This window comes from Lepus europaeus, chromosome X (genome assembly GCF_033115175.1).
Source record: "Lepus europaeus isolate LE1 chromosome X, mLepTim1.pri, whole genome shotgun sequence".
NCBI lineage: Eukaryota > Metazoa > Chordata > Mammalia > Lagomorpha > Leporidae > Lepus > Lepus europaeus.
Genome location: NC_084850.1, coordinates 90179797 through 90193592, shown reverse-complemented (window position 1 = coordinate 90193592; position 13796 = coordinate 90179797). Strand labels below are relative to the sequence as shown.

General features: G+C 38.2%; 1 protein-coding gene across 1 annotated transcript in view; it reads right to left on the bottom strand.

Moving 5' to 3' along the window:
• LOC133752745 (heat shock factor protein 3-like) overlaps positions 1–12360 on the bottom strand; it is a 79607-nt gene extending 67247 nt beyond the window's left edge. Inside the window, exon 1 of the mRNA XM_062183092.1 lies at positions 12290–12360. Within this exon, the coding sequence (XP_062039076.1) occupies positions 12290–12360 (71 nt within the window). The remainder of the gene's footprint in view (positions 1–12289) is intronic.
• Positions 12361–13796: the final 1436 nt, after the last annotated feature.

The window sequence follows — 13796 nt, the reverse complement described above, 5'->3', positions numbered from 1 at the left end:
GTCATTGTAAAAATTAAAAGAAAGAGTAAACAAGGAAGGAGGAGGGAGTGTGGAAATATGGGTGGGTAGGGTATGTAGGGTGGGAAGTATCACTATGCTCCTGAATCTGGATATATGAAGTTTGTTCACTTTACTTAAATAAAAATGTATTTGAAAACACTACAATGAACTACCCAACAATTCTCTACTCCATTTCCAGATTTTTTTCCCTTTGTATTATTTACTACTATTTATTATGCATGTTTTAATTTATTTTGTTTATTGCTCTCATATCCTACTTGAAAGAGCATGTATGTCCTATGAAAACACAGATTTTGTTTATTTTTGTGATCCTAGTGACTAGAACACTACCTGATACATGTTTGTTACAAAAATAAATGAGCAAATTAGTAAATAGATATATCTATTGATACCTGTTTTTTCCTGGTTTGCTGAAACTTGTTCTCTGAACAAATAACTATCGGTTGCTTACTGCATGTCAGGTAGTCTGCTTGCTGCTGGAATTTAAATGAGGAACAGGATGAATGTGATCCCTGTTTCACAAAGCTTAAACAGGGTAGTCAGGGTTGTAAGTAAGTAAAGAAGCAATTGTAGTACAGTTTAATAAGTGTGCTGCTATCATTAAATAGAAAGAGGTTTCTGTGGGAGCACAGAAAACCCTAAATTGGATTTCAGGGACCAGGGAATTCTCTCTGGAAGAAGAGATTTCTGAAGTGAGACATTTAAAAAAAAGAGGAAAGAAATGCACTCCAAATAATGGTAGTATATGCAAAGTTCTAGGGATATAACAATGAATGTAGCACCTAGAATTTTTTCTCATTATACAAAAATTCAACATCCACAAAAAGGGGAAGAATTTAATAATGAGCTAATGTTACTCTTATCTGATTTTAACAATTATCAATTCAATCTGCTTCAGTTTCATCTAGAATTCTCCTCAACTCTGCTCTTCCCTGTATTATTTTGAATATCCAAATATGTCTTTTAATCCATAAATAATACAATTTAATCCATAAGTAATTAAAAGACTTCTGCAAAAGATAAGGACTGTTTTTATTTTAATATAACCACAATATCAGTATCTCACACAAAAAGTAGTAATGGTTCTAAATCATCAAACATTCATTATTCAATTTATTTGGCCATCCATAATTTTTAAATTAAAAATACTTTGTATTATTAGGAATATTTCAAAGCATATGCGAAATTCAAAGGAGTGGTATAATAAATTTCCATTTATCTGTAAACAATTTAGCAATTACCAACTCATAGCTGCCCTAGTTTCATCAGCTCCCCCTGTGACATTAGATTATTTTCAAGTCAACATCAGTCACCACTATATACTTTTGTGTTGGAGAACAAAGTACTTTTGGGCAATGAAAGAATTTAGATATTGATAAAGCTGGAGAAGTAGCAAGGGGCTGGATTACTTTAGGTCTGGAAGGGCCACATTAAGTAATTAGAATTTTAAGTAGGGGAAAGATCACTAGATTTGCATTTACACAAAATTTTCCTGCTCTATTGGAAAAAATGTGTGGAAGAAGCAGACTCAAGACTTGAGGCAGGCCACTTAGTTGAGAGACTGTTAACAACAGTTCCAGTTGGAGATGATGGCATTGCAAACCACTAGTAGTATAAAGGATGGAGAGAAGTAAATCAAGCCCAAAAATACTTAGGAGGAAGAATTGACCCAGGCAGATATGACAAATATTAGAAAGAAAATATCAAGAATAAATCCCAGTATTACTGTCTAGAATCCTATCCTCGAAAAGACATGACAACTGTCCTTAGAAAATTTTCAGCAAATCTTGGCAGTTGCTTTTTATGTAGAGTGTCAGAAAATTTGGGCTATGCGTGTTTTTTTTTTTTTTTATTTTGACAGGCAGTGAGCTAGAGAGAGACAGAGAAAAAGGTCTTACTTTGCCGTTGGTTCACCCTCCAATGGCCGCCACGGCCGGCGCACTGCGCTGATCTGAAGCCAGGAGCCAGGTGTTTCTCCTGGTCTCCCATGCGGGTGCAGGACCCAAGCACTTGGGCCATCCTCCACTGCACTCCCAGGCCATAGCAGAGAGCTGGCCTGGAAGAGGGGCAACCGGGACAGAATCCGGTGCCCCGACCAGGGCTAGAACCCAGTGTGCTGGTGCCGCAGGCGGAGGATTAGCCTAGTGAGCCGCAGCCTTTTTTTTTTTAACTTGAAATTTATTGCACTCTCAGCTAACAGAATTTTACTTTCTTTCTTTTTTTTAATTGATTAATTTTATTTTTAACATTTATTTATTTATTTGATAGGCAGAGTTATAGAGAGGCAGAGGTGTCAGTCGTTCATCCACTAGGTTCACTCCCCAGATGGCCACAACGACTGCAGCTGTGCCCATCCAAAGCCAGGGGCGTCTTCCTGGTCTCCCACACAGATGCAGAGGTGAAAGGTCTTGGAACATCTTCCACTGCTTTCCCAGGCCACAGCAGAGAGCTGGATCAGAAGTGGAATAGCTGGGATACAAAATTGGCACCCATATGGGATGCCGGCACTGCAGGTGGAGATATTACCCACTATGCCAAAGCGCCGGCCCCACAATGACCATTTATCATCACTGAAGAAGGTGAACTACTTTTTAAAATTTTCCAGAATATTGAAGATCCTTTATAGAAGTGAAAACTTTATTTGTTGATTTTTAATTTTAGAAAATATTATTCTTTTCAAAATATATTACAAATGTTTGGCCTTCTTATTGAAGTTCCAGATTCAGCAAAGTCAGTTCTATTACGAGTCAATGCAGTCATGTTCTTCAGTGTTATCAAGGCATAGAATAAAAGTTAACCACAGTCTCAAAATGCCCCTTGGTGGTTATAAATTTTTTATTCCTTGGGTATGGTTATTATACTTAATTTTTAATGTCTTATTTTTAAATTATTTCAATCTCAACATCCTAGGAATGCATGGGACTGCTTTATATACAGATTTACTTAGGAAAATATACTAACTCTAATCCTTTTGCCATTCCTTGACCTGGGCTTTATTTCTAGCAAATATTTCAATGTCACTTTAGTAGTGTCAAACTATCCATTGAAACAGTCAATAGTCTGATCCAGTTGTGCAGATTTATAGTAGAAAATGATGCTAAACCGTAGTAGTGGTAACACAGTTCCTCCTCAGAAGTAGGTGGAATTGATCATTTGCTACCTTATCAAGAACTTGGTGCTTGATTTGCCATTGTTTCAGTGACTCTTGTTCATTTAGGAGATAACCAGAGAAAGGTTCCCCTTTAACTTTTATTTAATGAATATAAATTTCCAGTGTACAGCTCCCTCTCCCCTTCCATTTGCATCAAGATTCATTTTCAATTCTCTTTATATACAGAAGATCAATTTAGTATAAAGATTTCAACAGTTTGCACCCACATAGAAACACAAAGTGAAACATACTGTTTGAGTACTAGTTATAGCATTAAATCAAAATGTACAGCACATTAAGGACAGAGATCCCACATGAGGAGCAAGTGCACAGTGGCTCCTGTTGTTGACACAACAAATTGACACTCTAGTTTATGGCGCCAGTAACCACCCTAGGCTGTCGTCATGAGTTGCCAAGGCTGTGGAAGCCTTCCAAGTTTGCCGACTCTGATCATATTTAGACAAGGTCATAAAAGACAGAGTGAGGATAGTACCCAATGATCCTAAGAGTGGCATTTACCAGGTTTGAACAATTATACAGCATTAAGTGGGGAAGAGGACCATCAGTACACACAGGTTGGGAGTAGAGCCATTGGTGGTAGAGTAGAGGTTATGATTACGAAGGAATGAGGCCCAAGTACACTAGACAGGGTCCAGAACAAAGGACAGAGTCATTATTAGAGGAGCTAAGAAAGGTGCTGTCTAAGCTACAATTAAGTTTTCTGATTGAGAGGCAAATAGAACCTGATAGAAGGGGCTTGATAATAATCTGGTGGGCTTTAGGCCTTGTAAATTCAGAGGCCCAGACCTATCTATCTCTTCACATGGGGTTTATCCTAAGGGAGGTGTGAACCTCCTAGGGGAAGGCACTCTGTTGACTTTCATTACTTGGCTGGCCTGGGAGGAGAGCTGGCCAGGTAAAGGCAGGTGGCATCTCTAACAAGAAATTTACAGTTCTGCCTGCAATGTTGCTGACCCTACTTGACCATCCCCTCAGCTGCGGTGGTCACTTTGGAAGTTGGGCTGAGTGAAGGGCTTTTCAGCTTAGAGCCAATAAGATCTGTGGCTCTGACCTGGGCATCCTTCGACTCCAGGGCAGGTCCATGTCCAGTGATCCAACTCTTGGCAGAGCTGCCAGGGCTCTTCACAAGCTGACTTCTGCTGAAGCCCAGGCTTACCACATTGAAAGCCACTGCAGTGGACTGGCCTGTTGGGTCTCCTTGAGGGCAGATCACTGTACAGATCAGCCATTAATAGGCCTGCCACCCATTGCTTCTGATGCCGAGCTTTCTTTTCCTCCTGGTTTGTGTTAAAGCAGACCAGAGGATGCAAGTCAAGGGAGTGCCCAAGTCCCATCTCTAATCTTCGGTGGCCTGAACTACAAGTCTATAGTCACAGGCATGTTCTGTAGTAGTTTTTCTATTTTAGACAATGCCCATGAGGAAAATTATATTGTCACTTTAAAACTTTCTTTTCCTTTGGTCTGAAAGGGAGGTTTTTTCTACTTACTGTATACTTCGCTGATGGCGAAGTGAATCTAGCTATGAGATTATTATTTAAGTTCTTATTTTGGCTATGCTATTATACAAAAATGTTAGCCATCTCTTTTATAAGGTCTAAAGATTAAATTGTGCGTCCTACAGATTCCTTCATAATAGAATTAGTTTCCTACCTTGAAGAGAATAGAGAAATGAAAGAACAAGTTGGGCTTAGAATAGAGAAATGAGAGAGCAAGTCCTAGATCGCTTGCTGACAATAGCAATATCACATGAATACTTAGCAAACAGTTTCAACCATTAGATAACAACTTAAGAAAACATTTACCAGAAGGTCCAATGCCTTCTATAAATTTTAAGAATCATGTATTTGAAAACACCTCTTAAATATCTAACATGGTGTAGTTTGTTTAACCAGTAAACTTAAGCACAACCATATAAAATGTATTTAGTTTCTTTCTACCAACAAGTTTAAAACATATGATACACAGATTCAGGTCACACAAATTAAAATGTATCTTTGATTGATTTTAGCAGCTTAAATTTATGGACAATTTTATCTATAAGCCATTGAAAATAAAACTCTTAATAAAATTTCCCCATGTGGACATACAATATGTACACACATATAACATAGCATAGTAGACCAATATAGCAATTTTAATAGTAGCCTTTAAAATCTTTAACTCTTTTTGTAGATTACCAATTGATTTGAATTGCTTTTTGTTTTTAGTAACCTCAGTTAACCATACTTTCTCTCAGTTGGTACTGTTAATACATTATTGGCTTCATCTGTTCACAGAGCCATCCCAATGTACTGAATACAATAGAAGTGGCTGGAAAAAGTCGATAGGAACCTATAGGAGGACAGCTAAACACAGAACCAACAACGCTTTAGTTTTATGTGCAGCAAATCATATATAAGTGTGGATGACAAAAGACTTTAAGTCGCCATGTTTAAAATTATAAACTCATCAACTAACAAGAGGCACTTGCTTACTTCACAGTATTTTTGAAAGCACCTGTAGGATTTTACAAGTATTTAACTATCATGTCTAGTAACACAAGATCATTAAACTTTTTAACTGTCAAACATTTGTATTAATAGCATTTTCCATTATAGAAACTTAAAGTTTGGTACCACATCACATCTTGACAGTACTTGTAATATAATCCAAATAGACTGATTAGTTGGTGTCTCTATAAGATGAGAGACATAGGTCCTTCGATTTTTTCAGTTGGGCCCAAACTGGAAAAACCAAAGTCCAAGATTTACTGGAAATTTTAGAGACCAGATTGTTTGAAACTTTGATTTTTTGAATGCCTGTCAAGAATGCCAAGAAGGCTCAAAATCCAAAATATCTGGTTGAAAAAAGATTCCTTAAAATCATGACATAACATAGACCAAATTTGATCATTGTTACAAGGTGATTATTCAAATCTTTGAAAATAAGCACATATTTAAATAACCCATAGCTCTTATTAAAAATTCAGCTGTTTTTGAACAATTAGCATTTAACAGACATCAAGAGAACATAATAGATTACTTTAACACATTGCTTTAACAGAGCATCAGAGTTTAATTCTATGTCAAAGAGAAATTGAGCTTCCTGTGATCTTTTGCTATGAGGTTTCCTTCCTTTACCTTCTTTCATATTGGTGACCATGTTTCTGTGTTTCTGTGTGTAACACATCTTTAAGCATCTTTTGCAGGGCAGGATGAGTGGCAACAAATTTTTTCAGTTTCTGTTTGCTATGAAAAGTCTTAATTTCACCTTCATTCACAAATGAGAGCTTTGCAGGATATAATATTCTGGGCTGGCAGTTTTTCTCTCTTAGTACCTGGGCTATGTCTCGCCATTCCCTTCTAGCTTGTAGGGTTTCTGATGAGAAGTCTGCTGTGAGTCTAATTGGAGATCCTCTGAGAGTAATCTGGCGTTTCTCTCTTGCACATTTTAGGATCTTTTCTTTGTGTTTCACTGTGGTGAGTTTGATTACAACATGTCGTGGTGAGGATCTCTTTTGGTCATGTTTATTAGGGGTTCTATAAGCTTCCTGTAATAAGGTGCCTCTGTCCTTCTCCAAACCTGGGAAATTTTCTGCTAGTATCTCACTGAAAATGCCTTCTAATCCTTTCTCCCTCTCCATGCCTTCAGGAACTCCTAGAACCCGAATGTTGGGTTTTTTAATAGTATCCTGTAGATTCCTGACAATATTTTTTAGATTTCAAATTTCTTCTTCTTTTCTTTGGTTTGCCTGTTTCCTTTCCTGTTCTAGGTCTTCTAAGTCCGATATTCTCTCTTCTGCTTCACCCATTCTGTTTTTAAGGCTCTCTAATGTGTTTGTCATTTGATCTATTGAATTCTTCATTTCATTATGATTTCTCATCACTATCACAGTTTCTTGTTCTACTAGTTGTTTCATTTCATTTTGATTCCTCCTTAATGTTTCATTTTCACGAGAGAGATTTTCTATCTTGTCCATTAAGGATTTCTGTAGTTCAAGAATTTGTTTTTGAGAACTTCTTAATGTTCTTATCAATTTTTTGAGATCCGCTTCTTGCGTTGCTTCTATCTCATCATCTTCATAATCTTGAATTGGGGTGTCTTTTTCATTTGGGGGCATCATAGTGTCTTCCTTGTTCTTGTTACCTCGGTTTTTGCGTTTGTTGTTTGGCATGTTGGAGATATTTGGTTTCTTCACTGTGGTGTTTTTTCTTGTTACACTATGGCTCTCTATTAAGTGGACTGTCTGCTTTTGGTGGAGCCTTAGAGGCTTGAGATGAGTGTGGCCTGAGAGCTGTGTTTGATTCCTCAGGGTTGAGGGTGTGTCAAAGATGACACTCCCAGGTTAGGTGTGGTAAATCTCTTTCTTTCTTTTTTTTTTTATTATTAAAAAGGAAAGTAATTCCACACAGCTGAATGTAATTGGAGGTAGTTAGTAGGTGAATGATATACCCACAGGAGCTGGAGATTGGAAGCTCTTTCCCAAGGACCACACAGGGAATCTCTGCTGCCCTCAGTGTGGGCTCCAATTCTCCTGCAGTCTCCCACTGGGTTGCCAAGTTAGATCCTAATCTCCTGTTATTTCACCCCCCACCCCCCAGAGTCAGGTTTTTCTGCTAGGCTCAGGGCCAGTGCAGACCTGAGGTCGCCCTGCTTATGACGTATGTACAAAATGGCGCCTGCTCTTTGTCTTGCTCACCTTTGAGGGGTGAGCGGAGAGAGAGAAACTTGTGTCCGTATCCGTCACTTTTTTTTTCCTCTCTCTCTTCTAGTTAGCCTGGTGAACTTTTCCCCACTGAGTTTCAAGCCTCGTTCCCTCTAGTCTCCTCTTTCCGCTTTCCCGCTGGTGTCTCAGGCTATTGAGGTTTGGCTCACCTTGTGTTCCAGCGCTGGTGTGTTGATTCTGCCGCTGGTGTCCTGAACTTGGGCTCCCACGCTCTCCATGCAGGTCCACTGTGAATCACTAGTTTCGGAAGAGTTTCCTCTGCTGTTTCTTCCCCTACTCTTCCTTGACCCTGCAGAATCTCCACTTTTATTAACCTGTCTCTCCCCCGGACTAATAGTGTGCTCCCTTCCTATTCTGCCATCTTTCCGCTCCTACTTTCAAGGACTACAGAGATAAACCAAGTGTATAAAAGTGGTTTCATAGGAGAAAACAGTCATATGGATGTGAGAAGAGATGGAACTAGAGGGCTCCAGATGGGTTATTCCATACAAGTATAGAATGTTGAGGATTGAAAGTACTGCCAAAATAACAATGTCTTATTTTGTGTAATAACCATACCTGTTAGTCATGCCTTCAGTTCTTCATATGTTTGCCTCTAGTTCTGTTTTTGTCAATTTATAATTGTACCTACCAACTCCTTTGCTTGCTCATCTGTATTTTCTAGAAGAGCTATATGCTGAAATGAAATTTATTAAACAGGACAACTAGAAAAAAATGGGTGTTTAGATGAGTGAATAATAATTTTGAATTTAACTGTTTTTGAAGTGGAACAGTTTTTGCTCCATATTGGGTATTTGCATATATTTTTTTTGACAGGTAGACAATGAGAGAGAGAGACAGAGAAAGATCTTCTTTCCGTTGGTTCACTCCCCAAATGGCTGCTACAGCCGGAGCTACGCCGTTCCGAAGCCAGGAGCCAGGTGCTTCCTCCTGGTCTCCCATGCGGTGCAGGAGCCCAAGCACTTGGACCACCCTCTGCATATATTTCTTATAACCTCTAATGGACTAGAGCAAGGTTTTGCTAATTTTATTCCTGAAGCCCAAAGACAAACTGTGATCTGTACAGCTCTTGAAGTAAGAATAGTTTTACATTTTTATTTTTATTTTATTTTATTTACATTTGTATAAAAGCTAACAAATCACAGTAACATAAACTTCATGTGATTGTAATGTCTAAAGCATTTACTCTCTGACTCTTCACAGAAAAGGTTTTTCGAACTCTTGGACTAGAGCTATGATGACCAGTAAGGTAGCTGGAAGCCACATGTAGTTATTTAAATATGCCACTTAAAACTAAATGGTATTAAAAGGCAGTTTCTTAGTTGTACCAGCGACATTTTAAGTGCTCAACAGCATTATGTGATCAGTGATTATTGTACTATGCAATTCTGGATTATAGACGTTTGATAACAGTAAGGATGAATTTCTTTTTTAAGATTTATTTATTTGAGAGGCAGAGTTACACAGAAAAAGGTCTTCCATCCTCAGGTTCACTCTCCAGATAGCTGCAATGGCCAGAGGTGGGCTGATACTAAACCAGGGGCCAGGAACTTATTTCAGGTTTCCCACATGGTTGCAAAGGCCCAAGTACTTGGGCCACAGGTAGGATGAATTTTTCAAAAATTTAAATGAAAACATCAACAGACACATAAAACCTGTACATATTTGTGGGATAACATCTAATATTTTGATATAAGGTTGCACTGTCTAATGTCAAATCAGGGTAAACATATCTATCTCCTCAAATATTCAAGATTTATATATGATGAAAGCATTTAAAATCTTATCTTCTAGGTTCTTATTATAGAGAAACAAACAATTTATTATCTATAGTCACCCTACTATGAAAAAGCACCTCAGAATATATTTTATGTAAATATAACTTAGTACCTATTATTCAAGTTTTCACATTCCTTTCTCCCCCTTCCTTCTCCAGTCTTTGATAACCAACATTATATAATTTTTCTGTTTTTGGCTTATTTCACTTAACATAATGACCTGCAGTTATATTCATGTTGCTGAAAATGACAAGGTTCATACCTTTTTATGGCTGAGTAATATTCCATTGTGTATATGTACCACATTTTCTTTATGGCACAATGCATTTTAATTTCTCTCTCTCTTTAGTGTGTAGATATTCAGTCAATGCTGTTGGCTGTATAACCATAACACAATTTCAACACCAAACATCAGTTTGAACAAAGGAGGGAAGGAGTTTGCTCTTGGGACATACTAAATACTCAATGCATTTTAGACCCTGTTATTATTGCTGCTATTGTTATGGGATTTTTTTCAAAGAGAAAAATAATTGCTTGTAAGGTGCCAACATTGAAGTGAGAACAGGAGGTTATTTGTCCCAATGAATGTGATATTCAGCTAGATTCTTAGGGGCTTTAGGGAATCACTAATAAATGCAAGTGTCACCCCTAACAGGAAGAATTTTCTGCAGAGTGGTGGAAGGCAAAGAAGAGTAAGTAGAAGTAAAGTAGCTAAAAAAATCAAAACAAGGCAAGACCCAGGGAGATGTTTTAGTATTCCTTCCTTTGTTCAAACTGTCGAGCTTCCTCACCCTCACCAATGGCCCTCTTGTAGGTGAAAACAGTTGTGCTGGGCTTTTGCTGGATGGATTAAGCAATATTTTGTTTTATTTATTTATTTGTTTATTTGTTTATTTCTTTTTAAAGTCAGAGTTGTGTGTGTGTGTGTGTGAGGGGAGAGAGAGAGAGAGAGAGAGAGAGAGATCGTCCATCTGCTGGTTGACTCTCCAAACGGCCACAATGGCTGGGGCTGGGTGGGCTAAGCAGAAGCTAGGAGCCAAGAACTCCATCTGGGTCTCCCATGTGGGTGGCAGGAGCTCAAGTACTTGGGCCATCTTCTGCTGCTTTCCAGGCTCATTAGCAGAGGACTGGATTGGAAGTGGAGCAGCTGGGACTTGAACAAGACTCATATGAGACGCCAGTGTTGTAGGTGGCGGCTTAATACACACAGCCAAAAGCCCAGTCCCTAAACACACAGTTTGGACCACTGGCCTGTTGCCAGACACAATTCATGGACAGGACATGCATAGTTTCTGATTAAGGTCATCGTTATTGGTATCAGGGACTATAGGGCAAGATGTAGCCTGTTTTCACCCTCATGAGCTGTAGCCAGCTCTATAGTGGCAGTTTAATACAAGAGTACCAGGTATGTTGCTAGTAGGTACTAAAATATTGACTTAAAAGCAATATATTCTACTTTGTGTATTTTCTGAACTTGAACTATCTGAAATTATCTAATCCAGAGCTACTTGCTAACGATACCAAAGCAGGAAAAAAAAATTACTAATTGGTTCTTCATAAGCATTTTTTCTTATTTTTGTGTGGCCAAAGCAAAGGATATTGTTGACATGGTGATGATGATGAGGAGGATAGATAATGTTCTGACTATTACTTAGGTCACTTAATAGCCTTGTGAAGTAGGCACTACAAAGTAGGTAGGTAGTACCCCTAGATGAAAGCAATGAAGCATAGAAAGGTTACATAATGTGCCCAAGGTCACAAAGCCAATCAGTGGAAGAATCAGGCTTCCAACCCAGGTTGTGTTATTCTTGAACCCATACTCACAGCCACTCCATAATAATGCTATAATTTAAATATATATGCCTTAGTAAATATCAATAATATCCCCTTGAATAAATTATAATTTTCTTGAATTTTATTATTTCATTTAAAAATATGTATTATTTATAGTCTCCTATGTACTAAATACTGGGCTCAGTGTTTAGTCTGGTCCCTGACCCTGATCTCATGAATTAGGAAAGAGATATGAACACATTAAAAAGCATTGAAATGTGGTAAGTGCTAAGGGAAATTTGACAAAATGCATTAAAATATTTGCAGGATATCAGAGAAGGAATGATTATGTATTACATGAGGTGGATCAGGGAAAGCCTCTGAGTTACATTAAGCTAGTTTTTTTTTATTTATTTGACAGGCAGAGTTACACAGTGAGAGAGAGAGAGAGAGAGAGAGAGAGAGAGAAAGGTCTTCCTCCTGTTGGTTCACTCCTCAAATGGCCGCAATGGTCAGAGTTGCGCTGATCCGAAGCCAGGAGCCAGGTGCTTCCTCCTGGTCTCCCATGTGGGTGCAGGCGCTCAAGCACTTGGGCCATCCTCCACTGCCTTCCTGGGCCACAGCAGAGAGCTGGATTAGAAGAGGAGTAGCCGGGATTAGAATCCGGAAGCTAGTTTTTGAAGAGTGTGCAGGCTTGTAAAAATATGGAATGTGCATTTCAAGTAAAAGGGATAACAGAACAAAAATGCAGCTTGGCGATACTTGTAGAGCATGTAATGAGTGTAGCAAGCACTAAGAGACATAAGGTATTTCTCTCTTCCACATGCCGTGTGAGGTTACAGTAAGAACACAGCCTTCTGCAATCCATGAAGACTGCTTTCATCAGGCACAGGATTTACTGACACCTCCATCTTGGACTTCCTAGCCTCCAGGATTGTGAGAGAAAAAATATTTGTTATTTAAAGTACACAGTCTATGATGCTTTACTATAGCAACATAGGGAGAATATTTTTTTAAAAAAACGGTAATATGTATTCTTCCAACCAGTATGTTTTGTTTAATTTACAAACAACAGCTTGCTAAAATTGGTTGTGCTTTCCTTTTTCAATAATGAACACATTAAATTATCATGGTAAATAATTTAAATCATACAGAAAGGTACAAAGTTAAAAGGAAAAGGTCTCCCTCCCCTACCAGGTTCTTGTTAACTCTAGTTAATTTTAAGCTATGTCTTATGTATACTTCTAGTATTTTCAGTGTACAAGTATGTCTGCCTGAATATATGTTTATATGGGCCTTTTTTATTTTACAAAACAGAATCATATTAACTGTAATTCTGTGCAAGTTACTTTCTTCACTTGGTAAGTTCTACAAGAATTTCTGGATAACCCTGTCTCATGTTTTAATTATTGCACAGTATTTTGTCTTAGAAACATACACTTTTATTTGTACGATTACTAATGACTCTTCAGTGGTTATAGTTTTCTCTTGTTATTACTAACTGCAATAACTATGTTTGTGTATATGTGCATGTATGTTTATTTGTGTACATATCTGCATGATAAATTCTTTGAACTGGAGTTGATGGGTAGGTAGGTGCATGTATTTAATAATTTTATCACAAATCTAAATTTTCCGTCAATATTTTTACCAGTTGGTTGTCATGTCAGTCTATTTCTTTTGAAAATGAATGTTTCAATACTTTCATTAACATTGTATGTTATCAATCTTTTTTAATCTTTGCCAATCTAACAGGTGAAAATGTTACTTGCTTTGTGCTATACTTAACATTCATTGGAATTTATTAAAGTTTTTTATGTGTCTGTTGCACATTTTTCTACTGGGTTGCTTTCTATTATATTGAGTGTTTTTTTTTTTGACAGGCAGAGTTAGACAGTGAGAGAGAGAGAGACAGAGAGAAAGGTCTTCCTTCCATTGGTTCACCCCCCCAAATGGCCACCATGGCCGGCACGCTGCACCGATCCAAAGGTGCTTCCTCCTGGTCTCCCATGGGGTGCAGGGCCCAAGCATTTGGGCCATCCTCCACTGCACTCCCGGGCCACAACAGAGAGCTGGACTGGAAGAGGAGCAGCCGGGACAGAATCTGGTGCCCCAACTGGGACTAGAACCAGGGGTGCCACTGCCGCAGGTGGAGGATTAGCCTAGTGAGCCATGGCACCAGTCATATATTGAGTTTTAAATATTGTATCTAAGGAATTGTACTAATATTCTATTAAGGTTTTTGCATTTTGTCTTCCCCTTTCTAGTGCTTTTATCTACATGTAATTTATAAATTGATTCTTTGATCCATGTAAAATTCATTTTGGCATAAGGACTGAGGTAGATG